The 18,767-nt window shown below is 37.2% G+C and overlaps 1 protein-coding gene across 3 annotated transcripts in view; it reads left to right on the plus strand.

Moving 5' to 3' along the window:
• Positions 1–18,767, plus strand: part of UNC80 (unc-80 homolog, NALCN channel complex subunit) — a 238,039-nt gene that overhangs the window by 66,095 nt on the left and 153,177 nt on the right. For all 3 annotated transcript variants that reach the window (XM_065880023.1, XM_065880022.1, XM_065880024.1), the window contains exons 20-22: positions 909–1,015; positions 2,588–2,684; positions 17,337–17,509. In XM_065880023.1, coding sequence (XP_065736095.1) covers positions 909–1,015; positions 2,588–2,684; positions 17,337–17,509 — 377 coding nt within the window. The remainder of the gene's footprint in view (positions 1–908; positions 1,016–2,587; positions 2,685–17,336; positions 17,510–18,767) is intronic.

An 18,767-nucleotide genomic window follows, 5' to 3' on the forward strand; every position in this document is an offset into this window, starting at 1 on the left:
GCCAGGGATCGAACCTGTGTCCCCTGCACTGGCAGACGATTCTTTAACCACTGTGCCACCAGGGAAGTCCCCAAACTATCAATTTTATGAGGGAAGTATATGTAGTGCCCTAAAAGCATGCAAGGATGAGACCTAACCTAAATGAGGGGGAGGAGAGGCAGGAATCAGGGAAGGCTTCCTGCAGGAAGAGATATTAAGATCTGCAGGGTACTTGGGAGAAGGAGGAAGGAGAGCATTCCAGGTGGTAGCAGTACAATGTGCAAATGTATTAGGAGGGAGGGACATGGAAGAACTGAGACAAGAGTGGCTGCATGACTATGGTGAAGCCATGGGGACCAGAGTGTGTGGGCCTTGCAGGTCAGGTTGTCTCTTCATCCTACAGCCCTACAGAGCCGAGGTGGGATGTTGAACAGGGGGATAACATGAGCAGGTAAACTTTTTTTCTAAAAGATCACTGCATGGAAAACACATTGGAGGGAGCATGAGTGGATATGGGGGACCAGATAGAAAGCTGCCCTTGTGCTCCAGGTATAAGTAATGGTAGCTTGGACTGGGTGGTGACCATGTAGATGGAGAGAAGTAGACATATTTGAAAGATACTTAGGAGGTAAAATCAACAGGACTTAACGGAAGATGTGGAAGTTGTCAAAGAGAACTGTATGGATTACGGTTTTAATCATGCAAGAGGCCTGGGTTCTTTTTGTTCTGATTTAGTCATGTAATTTTATAGTCCAACACTGAATGTTTTTATTCAAAGCATGTACATTTCGAAGACAATTTGTTTTCACTTTTATTTACATCAAGTCATGTAACTTTCATTGCTTGTTGGGCACATGCCAACTTTTTTGTTTAATCCATTTGGGAGAAAATGCTATAATGGTCTAATTTTTTTTTGAATTATTAACTAGGAAACTGGCTGAAACGATCCTCCCTCTCAGGCCTGGCAGATGGTGTGGAGGACCTCCTGGACATCAGCTCTGTGGACCGCCTCTCTTTCATCAGGCAAAGCTCCAAGGTAAACAGGACATTACTTACGTAAGAGAATGTTGGAGTCACTGATAGAAAAATGTCAGGGCTGGGAACTGCTAAACACCTGGAGGGGCCAAATAAGGAGGAGCTGAAGAAATTCTCTTCAAGGTAAGTAAGTTTTGGAAACTTAAGTGAACTATGGAAACTAAGATGTCTTAGTATGAGGCAATCATAGAAAGGAAAAAAGTGACAAAAAACTATGAATAAAATTGTAATACAGATATAGAGAGGTATATAGGTATTAATTCCCAGCTACTTTTTTTCTTTGTTTTTTTTTTTTGTTTTTTTGGCGGTACGCGGGCCTCTCACTGTTGTGGCCTCTCCCGTTGCAGAGCACAGGCTCTGGACACGCAGGCTCAGCGGCCATGGCTCACGGGCCCAGCCGCTCTGCAGCATGTGGGATCTTCCCGGACCGGGGCACGAACCCGTGTCCCCTGCATCGGCAGGCGGACTCTCAACCACTGCGCCACCAGGGAAGCCCCCAGCTACTTTTAATACATGTATGAAATTCTAACATCTCAAGCTCCTATCCAAGGACACATAATTGTATAGTGATTTCTTTTACACACACACACACACACACACACACACACACACACACACACACCCCATATATTTTCCTTCCCTACTTTTCCTACCATCTGAACCTTTCTCCCCTTTGAAAAGGATTAAGAAGCTCAGGATGATTTTTCCCACTAAGTGCTTCTGTTAAGCATTGTAGTAGCATGCAGTTTGGAAAAGGTCGTGATTCTTAGTGAAATCCATTTCTGATGAGTCTTCCCTGTGGCTGATTCATGGCCTGGTTGCTGTAATTTTCAGCATGTAATAGGAGTTACATTTCTTTATATACAAATTATTTGCTTATACTCTTTCTTCTTTGAATCTCACTAAAGCCAGTTTTCTTCTATCTCTTTTTAAAGTAATATTTTGGAGTTATAAAAAGATTATAGCAACCTTATACGACATTTAGAAGATATATTTATAATTCCTCCTTCATATTCTTTTTACTAAAATTTGGCCAAGTATTTGAGGGTCTGTGAGGTCCATAGCTTCCTTGCTTTGCTGTAAACAAACACATTTTAAGTGTTAGGAAAAAAACATGTTATTGCACTTTAGTTATAGTACACATAATAAATTCATTTATACTGGTTCTTTCATAGAGATTTGAAATCTTCTATTTGGCTATCTTTTACTTTCATCTGCTTCTCAGTTGTGGTGTTGTTTGTAAAGGATGAATATGACTTGTTCATAAATTTGAGTTTGGACTTTATCAGAATTAAACTCTAAGGATATCTCAATTGCTCACTAAATTATTTTCATAGTGTCTGATTATTTTACTTTCAATCTATGACCAAGGCTCTCAAATTATAGTTATAAGTGATGTCTTTTTTGGCACATGGGAATAAACTATACAGACTAGCTAACCAGATGTGGAAGCCAAAAGAAATGAAGTGACCTTTATATTCTAAACAACTTATTTTTCAAGGTAAAGGTTAGTATAAACACAAAGAATTTCCTCTGAATTGAGTTATCTGACTACCGTCCTTTTTTTTCTCAGGTCAAATTCACCAGTGCTGTAAAGCTTTCTGAAGGTGGACCAGGGAGTGGAATGGAAAACGGGAGGGATGAAGAGGAGAATTTCTTCAAGCGTCTTGGTAAATGTCACTTGGCCTAAGAATTACATGCAACTTTCATTACACAGAACAAACATTTGATTAGATAAAATGATCTACTTTCTATTTCCTTTGATTTCTTATTCATTTCTTTCTCATATGTGTTTTGTTTGTACTACTATTTATAGCTTCTCTATTTATTATCAATTTGGTGCAACAATTATGGAAGTCCTACCGTGTTCCTCATTCCCTAGTGGGCCCTGGGTGTGCAAAGAATAAGACACAGACTTCTCTTCTGCTGTTCTGTCCCTTATTAAAATCTGAGAGTTCTAAAAAAAACTCCAGGTATCCTTTTATCCATCCACCTATCTACTTAGGAATTCTGCACATTATATCCCAGATGGGTGGCCGGCCACCCTCTGAACACTTCCACCGAGGGCAAGTTTATTACTTTACAAAGCAACCTGTTCCAGAACTAGACAGCTTTCATTGTGAGAAAGTCTTTCCTTATGTGCTGAAAAGATACTTATCCATAAATTTGACTCACTAGTCCTAGTCATGATATCTGTAGCCACACACACACGCACACTCATACCCACATAATGCCAGTTTCACCTATTACCTATTTCATGTTCTCTCTTTTGATCTCACTTCTGCTCATTAAATATTGTTGATTCCTTTTGTTTTCTTTACATAGAAGAGTCTCTAGATCCATCACCAACCTGATTTCATTTTACTATATATTCTAATTAGATGATGTGCTTTACAGAATGTGGTGCTTCAGATGGAATGCAATGCACTATATTTGACTTTAATCAGTGTAATAGATAGTGTAACTGTTAAGCTCCCAGGGATACAGCCAGTGGATGAACACAATTTAAGACTGCATTATCTGTTTTCACATCACAGAGTTGGTTTGTATTGAATTTTGGGTTAACTTTTGCCACCTGTCCTTCTCATGAACAAATATCATGCATTACTTTGATGTAGCCCTTATTCATTCTTCATCTCAAAATAAATAAAATGTATTGTTTCATTAACTTGGGGGGATAGTTAAGTCACTTGTCCAGGAATTCTGCATCTTTTCTTCTCTACAGTTGTGCTATAAAAATCTATCATGAGAGACATACACATTTCCCTGTTTTCATCCAAGTTGTTGATATTCTCACAAAGCCGGACAAATACAAAGAAATAGCTCCTAGAGCACACATAGTTGACTTTTATTGATTAACAACTTGTGGGTACAGTTTTTCAGCCAACCATACATTTAATTTACTAGTGATCAGCAAGCACTTTCCTACTTTATACAGAAAACATCATTAGACTTTACTAAAAAATTATCTCACTGATATCTTTATAACTCTGTCGAAAGGAGGAATGTAACAGTTCACCACGCTGTCTTCTTCAGTAAACTACAGTGGTGTCTATGACTACTTCTGTGTTGTTTTTTTTAGTGTTCCTCCCTATCCAATTCTCTCTTACAGAATTTGGCTAGGACACACATCAGGCTTATTAGTCTGTGGTTTCAAGAATCTTCCTAATAATTGGGATCTTTGTCATTTTCAATCCTCTTGTACTCTTTCCACTCATGATATTTTAGAGATATGTCTAGTGTTCAAAACTGTCGGTGTTATAAAGACATTTTTGTGGTGGTTCTTTGAGAATGAAGTGTGGAACTAAAGTATGTTCTCCAGGTATGTGCTGTGTTAGCTGGATGTCATTTGACTAGTACTGTGATCGCATCTCCAGGTCATTTCTGTGCACTGGAATGTAATTTGATGGAACTGAGGCTTAAACTCAGAAACTAGGGTCTTTCACATTTGGTGCCTTTTTAATGAAGCTTTTCTGTACTTTCCCATCTGTGAATTTTTCTCCTTAGTAGAAAGGATGAAAGCATAATTGAGTTGTTTACCCTCCTTTGATTTCCTTACACTCCCTTCTTCAAGTAATAGGTCAATATTTTTACTCTTACTCTTGTTCCAAATGTGTTATCGTTATTGTTTCATAACATTCTGGATTTTGAGTTTTCCTCATCCACTGTTCTTACAGATTTCAACTATTGTTTCACATAGTTTTTTTTTTTTTTTTTTTTTTTTTTTTTTGTGGTATGCGGGCCTCTCACTGTTGTGGCCTCTCCTGTTGCAGAGCACAGGCTCCGGACGCGCAGGCTCAGCGGCCATGGCTCACGGGCCCAGCCGCTCCGCGGCATGTGGGATCTTCCCGGACCGGGGCACGAACCCGTGTCCCCTGCATCGGCAGGCAGACTCTCAACCACTGCGCCACCAGGGAAGCCCTCACATAGTTTTTATATTCCATTCACAAATAAAAAAGACCTGATACAGAATATTCATACAGCCTGAGTCCAGGATGAGTTTGTGTCAACAATACCTGTAATACAGACAGTCTCTTCCTGTGTGTCTAGAAGACAAAACGATAAAATCTGGGACTGATTTTGGAATATTTTATGTGCTTTGGACTGGCAAAAGAAGATGGCTTGTACATCATCATTCTTTGTCCGCGATCTCTGGCTTGTTAAAAATTATAAAAGGTATTCTGTGAGTTAACTCTTTCAGAATCTCTCGCAAAAGACAGGTATCTCCAGCTATTCTATAAAACCAAAAGAACATTATCTGCTAATCTAAGAACATTGTATTTTGCAACAACTACCATACTTGGCCTTGTGAACATCTTTCTAACTTTGAGCCTGCTTTTGCTTATTTCTTTCTTTCTTTTTTACTTTGCAATCTGTGAATAAATGATCCCCATCCATCCATTATAGATGCATTGTCTTTTTTCCTTCTCATTTATTTTCATTTAATTGCATATTTTCTGTTTCTTTCTTTAAAGTTGTTAAAGAAAGCAAATATGAAACGTTCTTACCCTCAATTTCAATGTAGTACCTGAACTTCACTGAGCTAAGATAAAATGCAATAGGCGATAGAATTTTTTCAATCTAAAAAATTATTCAACGAATGAAAAACACATCTGCTGAACATTTAACAGAACTGAAATTACATTCACAGACCAGCTATCTTTTTCGTCTATATTTTTCTATTCACTAAGAATATTTTATTTTAGAAATCATGATGTCTCTATCTGAGGGAAGATATTTCATTAAAGCAATGGGTTTGTTTTTTCCAGCTGATCAGCAAAACTTACTGGATATCTTCTTTGTGCTCAGCTCTGCCATAAACTGTATGGAAAATGCTGCTTAAAGAAATACTAGATTTTGAAATGCTCCTTTGGGATTTAATAGCTTTTTAAAAATGCATTCTATATAAATCATACCTCAGTAAATTTAATGTTAAAAAATAGTAAATAAATGCAACTAAAATGTACTGAGACTAAAAAATTAATCATGGCCAAGGAAGCCAAGAGGCATCTTTACATTCTAGTAAGTTTATATAAAAGATTGATATAGAAGAGGTACCTTTTATAGGCAAATTACTTTTCAACATTTCTTTCAGTATTACAATACGAGATGTCAGCAGGGTACAACTTGACAATCAATCAGTTTGTAACATGTACAGTGTTGATTTATTTATTACAGTAGCTTTCCTGACGTAATCACTACCTTCAGCAGTATGTAAAGGTCTGAACTCTTTCAACATAAACATTCAGGTATTCTAGAGACACAGTGTGGCAGAGTGGTAAGAGTACAGGCTGGTTGTCACTAGGTTTGGATTTGAATTCTGACTTTATCACTTTCTGTTGCATGAACTTAGACTAGGCTACTTAACCTGTCCCTTTTCTCTTTATCTTTCTGTCTCTATTCTCTCTCATTCTCTCTCTCTCTCTTTAATTATCTTTAAAGATCTGTCTTACATGACTGTTACAAAAAAATTTTTTTTAATAAATTATAAAATATTTCATATAGTACTTGGCACACACTAAGTGCTCAAAAAGTTAGTAAATATATTGTTATCTATTAATGCTTTATAGATAAAATGGAAAATTTCCATTGTAAATAGCTTTTACTTACAGCGTGATCCTTATGTCCTGGGCTCGTAGGAGTCTGCTGATCTTCTTACCTGTAATAAGTGTACATCATTCTGTGAATGATTCTTCACAGAATAGGTTCTTGCTGACAAAGATTGTTTTGATCACTTTTCTCTTAATTATTTTATTTATACTCTTTAACTGCATTGTTTCTGAAGTTCTTTCAATCAAAATGATACTTTCTTTAGTAATATTGAATACATTTCTTTTAGAATTAATTAGCTTGTCAAAAATATTGGAAGAAATGGTGGGATAATTATTCTTAATGCTTCCTTTAATAAAATGATGACAACTGTTTTTAATAAATTGGTTAAATAAGAATATTTTTTTACCATCCATCCTGTCTTATATATTAGTTCTATTACAAATTTTAGAGTTATCACTTAATGTATCTTAAGTCTTAATTATAGTATGAAATAATAAAACAACTGGATTCACTAAAAAGAAAAATATTACTTGGGATCTATCTTAAATTCAAGGTTTAAGTTTAGGTACTGTTAAGGTTATAATTTTTTTTAATGGATGAGATTTCCTGTGATATGTGTATCTATCAAAGGGCTATATATAAATGATTAATAAAGTGATATATAGATAGGAAAAATAACAGGAGTTACCTGTTCTGATAGCTTTGGTAATGTCCAGTGAGTAAACAGAGTAGTATTTTGAAAGGCAGCTGTCTGGAAACAGCATTGTCCAAGAAACGTTTGTTCCTTATTTGTAGTTTCTAGCTTTACCTTCTGTATACCATTTGAAATTCTGTCTTCTGAATTTTTTCCACCTTTAGATTCTTCTTATGCTACTTCCTTTTGCATTTAATACAAAATATGCTATACTAAATGGAAAAAAAATACTGAAGTTGTTGAATATAGAATTTTCAATATGGAATATTTGTACCTGAAAAGGAAATGTACCCATAAGGAATGAAATATGGGAAATGTTGATAATAATATTTTAATTATAATCTGAGCCTTTTAAAAAAAATTTTGTTGAAGTACAGTTGATTTACGATATTGGGTTAATTTCTGCTGTACAGCAAAGTAATTCAGTTATACATATATACACATTCTTTTTCATATTCTTTTCCATTATGGGTTTATCACAGGATATTGAATATAGTTCCCTGGGCTATAGAGTAGGACCTTGCTTTTTTTTTTTAATTACTTAGTTTATTTCATTTTTGGCTGCATTGGGTCTTTGTTGCTGCACATGGGCTTTCTCTAGTTGTGGCAAGCGGGGGCTACGCTTCACTGCAGTGAGTGGGCTTCTCATTGTGGTGGCTTCTCTTGTTGCAGAGCATGGGCTCTAGGTGCGTGGGCTTCAGTAGCTGTGGCTTACAGGCTCTAGAGCACAGGTTCAGTAGTCATGGCACAGAGGATTAGTTTCTCCGTGGCATGTGGGATCTTCCCGGACCAGGGTTCGAACCCATGTCCCCTGCAGTGTCAGGCAGATTCTTAACCACTGCGCCACCAGGGAAGCCCCTGAACCATTTTTGTGCTTATGAAAATTTTCAAACATAGACAAAGAGTAAAAAGGACCCAAGGGATACCAAATATCCATCGCCCACTTGCAATAATGGTAAAAAAATTTTCCAACTTGCTTCATCTTATTTTTTTTTAATGTGTTATGGAACAAATTCCAGACACCATACCATTTCACACCTACATATCTCAGTTTGATGCTGAGACATTTTAAAAGTTGTTCACCAGGAATTGGTAATTATTTTCATGCCATGCCATAAATTTTTTTTCAATTTACCAGGAAGTTTTAAATTTGTATGCACTTAACTTCAAATTATATAGAGCAACAGAGCTACAAGGAAAAAATAGACAAATTCAATATCATAATAGGAGATTTAGCATACTGCTGTCATTCGCTGATAGAGGATACCTCTTTCAGAACCAGTAGACACCCCCCCCAAAAAAAGTTAGTAAGGATATAAAAAACTTAAATAATGTAAAGCAAATTTGATTCAACAAGCAGATATATAGTCACTATACTCCAAAACTTTAAATTACAAATTATTTTCAAGCACAGTTGGAACATTTTTAAAACTGACCATATTGTGCTATAAGGCAAATTTTAACAAATTTCAAAGTATTAAAATTATACAAAGTGTGTTTCCTGACTTGTAGTTAAGCTACAAATCAGTAACGAAAAAGTAACTAGAAGGTATGAAATACACTACTTCTAAGTAACACCCCACAAAACAAGTCACAATTGGAGTTAGAAAATAAGTTAAACAGAATGATAATAAAAATATTACATATCAAAACTTGGATGTGACTAAAGCTGTGCTCACAGGAAAATGTATAGTCTTTTTTTTTCCCAAGGTAACAGTAGTGTTTTTTTTTTAATTACACACGTCTATAAACTTAATAAATAGGTTTTCTTTATATTTTTTATACAACAGGTTCTTATTAGTCATCAATTTTATACACATCACTGTATACACGTCAATCCCAATCACCCAGTTCACACCACCACCCCCACACCCCCGCGGCTTTCCACCATTGGTGTCCATACGTTTGTTCTCTACATCTGTGTCTCAATTTCTGCCCTGCAAACTGTTTCATCTGTACCATTTTTCTAGTTTCCACATATATCCGTTAATATACAATATTTGTTTTTCTCTTTCTGTCTTACTTTACTCTGTATGACAGTCTCTAGATCCATCCACGTCTCAACACATGACCCAGTTTCGTTCCTTTCTATGGCTTAGTAATATTCCATTGTATATATGTACCACATCTTCTTTAACCATTTGTCTGTCAATGGGCATTTAGGTTGCTTCCATGACCTGGCTATTGTAAATAGTGCTGCAGTGAACATTGGGGTGCATGTGACTTTTTGAATTTTGGTTTTCTCTGGGTATAGGCCGAGTAGTGGGATTGCTGGATCATATGGTAATTCTATTTTTAGTTTTTTAAGGAACCTCCATACTGTTCTCCATAGTGGCTGTATCAATTTACATTCCCACCAACAGTGCAAGAGGGTTCCCTTTTATCCACACCCTCTCCAGCATTTGTTGTTTGTAGATATTCTGATGAAGCCCATTCTAACTGGTGTGAGGTGATACCTCATTGTGGTTTTGATTTGCATTTCTCTAATAATTAGTGATGTTGAGCAGCTTTTCATGTGCTTCTTGGCCATCTGTATATCTTCTTTGGAGAAATGTCTATTTAGGGCTTCTGCCCATTTTTGGATTGGGTTGTTTGTTTTTTTAATATTGAGCTGCATGAGCTGTTTATATATTTTGGAGATTAATCCTTTGTCCATTGATTCATTTGTAAATATTTTCTGCCATTCTAAGGGTTCTCTTTTCATCTTGTTTATGGTTTCCTTTGCTGTGCAAAAGTTAAGTTTCATTAGGTCCCATTTGTTTATTTTTGTTTTTATTTCCATTACTCTAGGAGGTGGATCAGAAAAGATCTTGCTGTGATTTATGTCAAAGAGTGTGCTTCCTATGTTTTCTTCTAAGAGTTTTACAGTGTCTGGTCTTACATTTAGGTCACTAATCCATTTTGAGTTTATTCTTGTGTATGGTGTTAGGGAGTGTTCTAATTTCATTCTTTTACATGTAGCTGTCCAGTTTTCCCAGCATCACTTATTGAAGAGACTGTCTCTTCTCCATTGTATATCCTTGCCTCCTTTGTCATAGATTAGTTGACCATAGGTGCATGGGTTTACCTCTGGGCTTTCTGTCTTGTTCCATTGATCTATGTTTCTGTTTTTGTGCCAGTACCATATTGTCTTGATTACTGTAGCTTTGTAGTATAGTCTGAAGTCAGGGAGTCTGATTCTTCCAGCTCCATTTTTTTCCCCTCAAGACTGCTTTGGCTCTTTGGGGTCTTTTGTGTCTCCATACAAATTTTAAGATTTTTTGTTCTAGTTCCATAAAAAATGCCATTGGTAATTTGATAGGGATTGCATTGAATCTGTAGATTGCTTTGGGTAGTAGAGTCATTTTCACAATATTGATTCTTCCAATCCAGTAACGTGGTATATCTCTCCATCTGTTGGTATCATCTTTAATTTCTTTCATCAGTGTCTTATAGTTTTCTGCATACAGGTCTTTTGTCTCCCTAGGTAGGTTTATTCCTAGGTATTTTATTCTTTTTGTTGCAGTGGTAAATGGGAGTGTTTCCTGAATTTCTCTTTCATATTTTTCATCATTAGTGTATAGGAATGCAAGGGATTTCTGTGCATTAATTTTGTATACTGAAACTTTACCAAATTCATTGATTAGCTCTAGTAGTTTTCTGTTGGCATCTTTAGGATTCTCTATGTATAGTGTCATATCATCTGCAAACAGTGCCGGTTTTACTTCTTCTTTTCCAATTTGTATTTCTTTTTCTTCTCTGATTGCTGAGGCTAGGCCTTCCAAAACTATGTTGAATAATAGCAGTGAGAGTGGACATCCTTGTCTTATTCCTGATCTTAGAGGAAATGCTTTCAGTTTTTCACCATCGAGAATGATGTTTGCTATGGGTTTGTCGTATATGGCCTTAATTATATTGAGGTAGACTCCCTCTATGCCCACTTTCTGGAGAGTTTTTATCATAAATGGGTGTTGAATTTTGTCAAAAGCTTTTTCTGCATCTATTGAGATGATCATATGGTTTTTATTCTTCAGTTTCTTAATGTGTGTCACATTGTTTGATTTGCATATATTGACGAATCCTTGCATCCCTGGGATAAATCCCACTTGATCATGGTGTATGATCCTTTTAATGTGTTGTTGGATTCTGTTTGCTAATATTTTGTTGAGGATTTTTGCAGCTATATTCAGCAGTGATATTGGTCTGTAATTTTCTTTTTTGTAGTACCTTTTTCTGGTTTTGGTGTCAGGGTTATGGTGGCCTCATAGAATTAGTGTAGGAGTGTTCCTTCCTCTGCAATTTTTTGAAAGAGTTTGAGAAGGATGGGTGTTAGCTCTTCTCTAAATGTTTGATAGAATTCATCTGTGAAGCCATCTGGTCCTGGACTTTTGTTTGTTGGAAGATTTTTTTTTTTTTTTTTTTTTTGCGGTATGCGAGCCTCTCACTTCCATGGCCTCTCCCATTGTGGAGCACAGGCTCCAGTCACGCAGGCTCAGCGGCCATGGCTCACGGGCCTAGCCGCTCCACGGCATGTGGGATCCTCCTGGACTGGGGCATGAACCCGCGCGCCCCGCATCAGCAGGCGGACTCCCAACCACTGTGCCACCAGGGAAGCCCTGTTGGAAGATTTTTAATCACAGTATCAATTTCATTGCTTGTGATTGGTCTGTTCATATTTTCTGTTTCTTCCTGGTTCTGTCTTGGAAGGTTATACCTTTCTAAGAACTTTTCCATTTCTTCCAGGTTGTCCATTTTATTGGCATAGTGTTGCTTGTAGTAGTCTCTTAGGATGCTTTGTAGTTCTGCAGAGTCTGTTGTAACTTCTCCTTTTTCATTTTTAATTTTATTGATTTGAGTCCTCTCCCTCTTTTTCTTGATGAGTCTGGCTAATGGTTTATCAATTCTGTTTATCTTTCAATGAACCAGCTTTTGTTTTTATTAATCTTTGCCACTGTTTTCATTGTTTCTATTTCATTTATTTCTGCTCTGATCTTTATGATTTCTTTCCTTCTGCTAACTTTGGGTTTTGTTTGTTCTTCTTTCTCTAATTCCTATTGTTGTAAGGTTAGATTGTTTACTTGAGATTTTTCTTGTTTCTTGAGGTAGGCTTGTATAGCTTGAAACTTCCCTCTTAGAACTGCTTTTGCTGCATCCAATAGGCTATGGATTGTCATGTTTTCATTGTCATTTGTCCCTAGGTATTTTTTGATTTCTTCAGTGATCTCTTGGTTATTTAGTAATGTATTGTTTAGTCTCTATGTGTTTGTGTTTTTTACGTTTTTTCCCCTGTAATTGATATCTCATTTCATAGCGTTGTGGTCAGAAAAGATGCTTGATATGATCTCAGTTTTCTTAAATTTACTGAGGCTTGATTTGTTACCCAAGATGTGATCTATCCTGGAGAATGTTCGGTGCACACTTGAGAAGAAAGTGTAATCTGCTGTTTTTGGATGGAATGTCCTGTAAATATCAATTAAATCTATCTGGTTTATTGTGTCTATTATAGCTTCTGTTTCCTTATTTATTTTCATTTTGGATGATCTGTCCATTGGTGTAAGTGAGGTGTTAAAGTCCCCCACTATTATTGTGTTACTGTCGATTTCCTCTTTTACAGCTGTTAGCAGTTGCCTTATGTATTGAGGTGCTCCTGTGTTGGGTGCATATATATTTATAATTGCTATATCTTCTTCTTGGATTGATCCCTTGATCATTATGTAGTGTCCTTCCTTGTCTCTTGTAACATTATTTATTTATTTATTTTCTTGCAGTACGTGGGCCTCTCAGTGTTGTGGCCTCTCCCGTTGTGGAGCACAGCCTCCGTATGCGCAGGGTCAGCGGCCACGGCTCACGGGTCTAGCCACTCCGCGGCATGCGGGATCTTCCCAGACCAGGGCACGAACCCATGTCCCCTGCATTGGCAGGTGGACTCTCAACCACTGCGCCACCAAGGAAGCCCTAACATTCTTTATTTTAAAGTCTATTTTATCTGATATGAGTATTGCTACTCCAGCTTCCTTTTGATTTCCATTTGCATGGGATATCTTTTTCCATCCCCTCACTTTCAGTCTGTATATGTCCCTAGGTCTGAAGTGGGTCTCTTGTAGACAGCATATATATGGGTCTTGTTTTTGTATCCATTCAGCAAGCCTGTGTCTTTTGGTTGGAGCATTTAATCCATTCACGTTTAAGGTAATTATCTATACGTATGTTCCTATGACCATTTTCTTTATTGTTTTGGGTTTGTTTTTGTAGGTCCTTTTCTTCTCTTGTGTTTCCCACTTAGAGAAGTTACTTTAGCATTTGTTGTAGAGCTGGTTTGGTGGTGCTGAATTCTCTTAGCTTTTGCTTGTCTGTAAAGCTTTTGATTTCTCCATCGAATCTGAATGAGATCCTTGATGGGTAGAGTAATCTTGGTTGTAGGTTCTTCCCTTTCATCACTTTACCTTCTGGCTTGTAGAATTTCTGCTGAGAAATCAGCTGTTAACCTTATCGGAGTTCCCTTGGATGTTATTTGTCATTTTTCCCTTTCTGCTTTCAATAATTTTTCTTTGTCTTTAATTTTTGCCAATTTTATTACTATGTGTCTTGGCGTGTTTCTCCTTGCGTTTATCCTGTATGAGACTCACTGCACTTCCTGGACTTGGGTGGCTTTTTCATTTCCCATGTTAGGGAAGTTTTCGACTATAATCTCTTCAAATATTTTCTCGGGTCCTTTCTCTCTCTCTTCTCCTTCTGGGACCCTTATAATGCGAATGTTGTTGCGTTTAATGTTGTCCCAGAGGTCTCTTCGGTTGTCTTCGTTTCTTTTCATTCTTTTTTCTTTATTCTCTTCCCCAGCAGTGAATTCAACCATTCTGTCTTCCAGGTCACTTATCAGTTCTTCTGCCTCAGTTATTCTGCTATTCATTCCTTCTAGTGTAGTTTTCATTTCAGTTATTGTATTGTTCATCTCTGTTTGTTCTTTAATTCTTCTAGGCTTTTGTTAAACATTTCTTGCATCTTCTCGATCTTTGCCTCCATTGTTTGTCTGAGGTCCTGGATCATTTTCACTATCATTATTCTGAATTCTTTTTCTGGAAGGTTGCCTATCTCCACTTCATTTAGTTGTTTTTCTGGGATTTTATCTTGTTCCTTCTTTTGGTATATAGTCCTCTGCCTTTTCATCTTGTCTATCTTTCTGTGAATGTGGTTTTTGTTCCACAGGCTGCAGGTTTGTAGTTTTTCTTGCTTCTGCTCTCTGCCCTGTGGTGGATGAGGCTGTCTAAGAGGCTTGTGCAAGTTTCCTGATGGGAGGGACTGGTGGTAGGTAAAGCTGGCTGTTGCTCTGCTGGGCACAGCTCAGTAAAACTTTAATCCGCTTGTCTGCTGATGGGTGGGGCTGGGTTCCCTCCCTGTTGGTTGTTTGGCCTGAGGCAACCCAACACTGGAGCCTACCTGGGCTCTTTGGTAGGGCTAATGGCAGACTCTTGGAGGGCTCATACCAAGGAGTACTTTCCAGAACTTCTGCTGCCAGTGTTCTTATCCCCACGGTGAGCCACAGCCTCCCCCCGCCTCTGCAGGAGACCCTCCAACACTAGCAGGTAGGTCTGGTTCAGTCTCCTATGGGGTCACTGCTCCTTCCCCTGGGTCCTGATGTGCACACTACTTTATGTGTGCCCTGCAAGAGTGGAGTCTCTGTTTCCCCCAGTCCTATTGAAGTTCTGCAGCCATATCCCACTAGGTTTAAAAGTCTGATTCTCTAGGAATTCCTCCTTCCATTGCCAGACCCCCAGGTTGGGAAGCTTGATGTTGGGCTCAGAACGTTCACTGCAGTGGGTGGACTTCTGTGGTATAAGTGTCCTCCAGTCTGTGAGTCACCCACCCAGCGATTCTGGGATTTGATTTTGCTGTGATTGCACTCCTCTTATCATCTCATTGTGGTTTCTCCTTTGTCTTTGGATGTGGGGTACCTTTTTTGGTGAGTTCCAGTGTCTTCCTGTCGATGATTGTTCAGCAGCTAGTTGTGATTCTGGTGTTCTCACAAGAGGGAATGAGAGCACGTCTTTCTACTCGCCATCTTGGTTCAAGCCCCATGCCATAATTTTTTATCTTGTGGTAATAAAGTCCAAAGGAATCTTTTCACCAAGCTTGAACTGCTTCCAAAGGATGTGTTTTCTAAAAGAACAGGTGCTCACCTTTTTCCACTAGTACATACTTTCATGGTAAACCAAGCTCATAATTGTAAATATCGCCCTTTTATTTACAAAGAATGCAAATTATTAAAGGGGTACATCCAACTCTGGATCTGATTTTTAAATGCAAATTTGTGAACATTAGTGTTTATTAATAGGAACAGATTATTCACCATACATCTGCAACCACCAATCATGACCTGCTTGTGTATAGGGCACCTTAGTTGAGAGCAAAGGCTACGTGGGGCCACTTTTTTTGTGTTGAGGCAGCAAGTGGGAAAGTGGGGCAGTGGGTGGGAGGTATCAAGGTATTTTTGACAGAAGAGGTGAGAAAGCCGTTTCCTGTAATGGGATCTGTGACTTAGTGAGGACCTAGAGTTGGCAACATTGCAAATGGTGTCAGCACACATTAAGCCAAGCACTAAATCAGGGGGTATATTCTTAGGTGCTGAAAGTACATTTCAGAGTTATGGGAAGTAATTTGGGCTTGGTGTGTAAAACTATATTCAATATTATAGCATTATATAAGATAAACTAAATATTATATATATATACATATATATGTGTATATATATATATACATATATATGTGTGTGTATGTGTATATATATATGTGTGTATATATGTACTAGAAGCTATAGAAAAGCTATGAGATACTTTGGTTTTTAAAAACATACATGGGGTTAAAAGAAATGTAAAACAATGCTTTGTATTATTCTTCCTTAATGTGTGATCCTTAGACTTTCTGTATTAAAATCATGTGGCATGTTTGTTAAAAATATACATAGCCTGCAGACCTATGGAATCCATATCTCTAGCGATGAGATCTGATAGTCTGCATTTTAAGAAGCTCTAGACTGATTCTCATTCGTATGCAGTTTAACTATGGAAAAATAAGTGAGGATGAGTCAGTGGTTCCTAAACCTCTGACCACCGTGTGGGGTCAGGCTGGCTGCATCCTTATCATCTGTGAGGCTTTACAAAGCACACATTCTTACACTCCTCTTTCAGAGACTCTGGTTCTGAACTTCTGAATAAGATTCAAAAGCTGCCCAGATAATTCTGATGCACAGGCAGGTTTGGAAATCCTGGCATTAAATGACCAACCTCTCAAGTCCTTTACAACCCTAATAATCAGTGATTCTTTGCATTGTAACTAAGATATCAAGATACTGTCTTTGATATCAGTTTTTTGTAACAGATCTGAAATTGCACAGTGATTTTGCATCTTCCATAAAAACAGAAGTTAGTTACAGGCAGAATCATCTTAAATAATCCTCTTAGCAGTGTTAGAGAAGAGACCTGGAAGCAAAATGATCAGACCCTATATTTATCTATTTTTTTTTAATTTTTAATTTTTAAAATTTATTGCTGCATAGTTGATTTACAATGTTGTGTTAATTTCTGCTATACAGCAAAGTGATTCATATATATATATACATTCATACATATATATATACATATATATATACATACGTATATATATGTACATTGTTTTTCACATTCTTTTCCATTATGGTTTATCACAGGATATTGAATATAGTTCCCTGTGCTATACAGTAGGACCTTGTTGTTTATCCATTCTGTATATAATAGTTTGCATCTGCTAATCCCTAACTCCCAATCCATCCCTCCCTCATCCCCCCTCCCCCTTGGCAACCACAAGTCTGTTCTCTATGGAACAGACCCTATATTAAAATAGTTATATAAGACCCCTTATTAACATATGCTATGTGTCATCAGATTCCTAAAAGTCAAGGTGTCCAAATCAAGCATTAGATAGAGAGGAGGGAAGTGTAGTTCAGGAAAAAGTTCTTAGGCCAACACTATAGAAAATGCATTGTTGAAACTTCAAAGCTCTTTTTTAATCTACAACCATTACACTCTCTCTCCTTTATTCCTCCAACATGGGAAAACCCCTACAGGTTGCCACAGTTTTGATGACCATCTGTCTTCCAACCAAGATGGCGGAAAAAGCAAAAACGTGGTGAATCTTGGAGCAATCCGACAAGGAATGAAGCGCTTTCAGTTTCTGTTAAACTGCTGTGAGCCAGGGACAATTCCTGATGCATCGATCTTGGCAGCCGCCTTGGATCTTGTAAGTTGTTGGAAGAATTTTCTCATCCTGTATCCCATTCCAGTTAATTCTGCTAATGGAGGAAAGCATGAATCCCTACTCCAAAGCCTAACTATGGGGTTACGTTTTTGGTCTTTTTTTGTTTTTCCTCAGCATTAGTGGCAAGAGGAGGGGAAAAGGTAGTAAGGTAAAAGAAGAAAAGAAAGGGGAAAAAATCTTAGTAAATATATTCTGTACAGCATCAATGATTAACAGTGTATGAGGATTCTGGAATGAGACTGCCTGGGTTAAAATCACTCTGACATTTATTAGCTAAACCCTGTAAAATGAGATTAAGAGTAATAATAATATTATGCCTACCTCCTAGGGTTAGTGTGAGGATTAAATGAGATACTAGATGTAAAGTCCTCATCATAATGCCTGAAATATAGCAGTTGCTCAATAAAGTAGGTCATTATTATTATTACATTATTAGTCATGTCTGTCATATATTAGTCCTTTAAACTCTGTCTTGATTTAATTGCATATTAATTGAGTGAAAATACGAAGCAAAGATCAATTGAAATTAATTGCACAGAAGCACCTTGAACATTGTGTAGCCTTATACACATGTAAGAGATTCAAGAGTATAATGTGGATCTTGTTTAGAAAGTATTTTTGTCAAATGAGACCCAGATATGAGTTTTGAACACCATCTTTCAATTTCCTTTATTTACCTTCTGGTTTAATAAATCATTCATATGCTATATAAATACTGGGTACAAAATTCCAAGTAAATATCAAGAAGTAAAAGTTCACACTTTAAGAAGAAAAACTAAAATAGACATTTTTACAACAAAAACCCTTTAGCCTGCCTACAAATGATCCCTTTTTGTAACACATGAATATGTAACCACTGGCCACTCATATTTTACCTTGGAAAATAGTCCAAACCTTTTAACATAATTCATGACATTTTTCTGTGACATTAATAGCTTTTGCTGTCATGATATTTAGTGACCAGCAAGGTATGTAGCTTCACTTAAGCTGAAAATGCAAATACCACTGTAGTCACCCAGAATGATGACCTGTGGTTATTTAAGATTTTTCAGTCAGTTTCCGATTCCTGGACATTGGTCTTTGAAAGTTTTTTTTTTTTAATTCCAAAGTGTTTAATGTGTACTGATATATGCTATGATGACTGTAAAATGTAGAAAGTCACAGGTCTCCAGGAGAGCTGAGGCAGGTGGCAATCAAACAATTAAAGAACGATGAGATGCCTGTCTAAAGCAAGAGCTGA

This window comes from Phocoena phocoena, chromosome 7 (genome assembly GCF_963924675.1).
Source record: "Phocoena phocoena chromosome 7, mPhoPho1.1, whole genome shotgun sequence".
NCBI classification, from domain to species: Eukaryota; Metazoa; Chordata; class Mammalia; order Artiodactyla; family Phocoenidae; genus Phocoena; species Phocoena phocoena.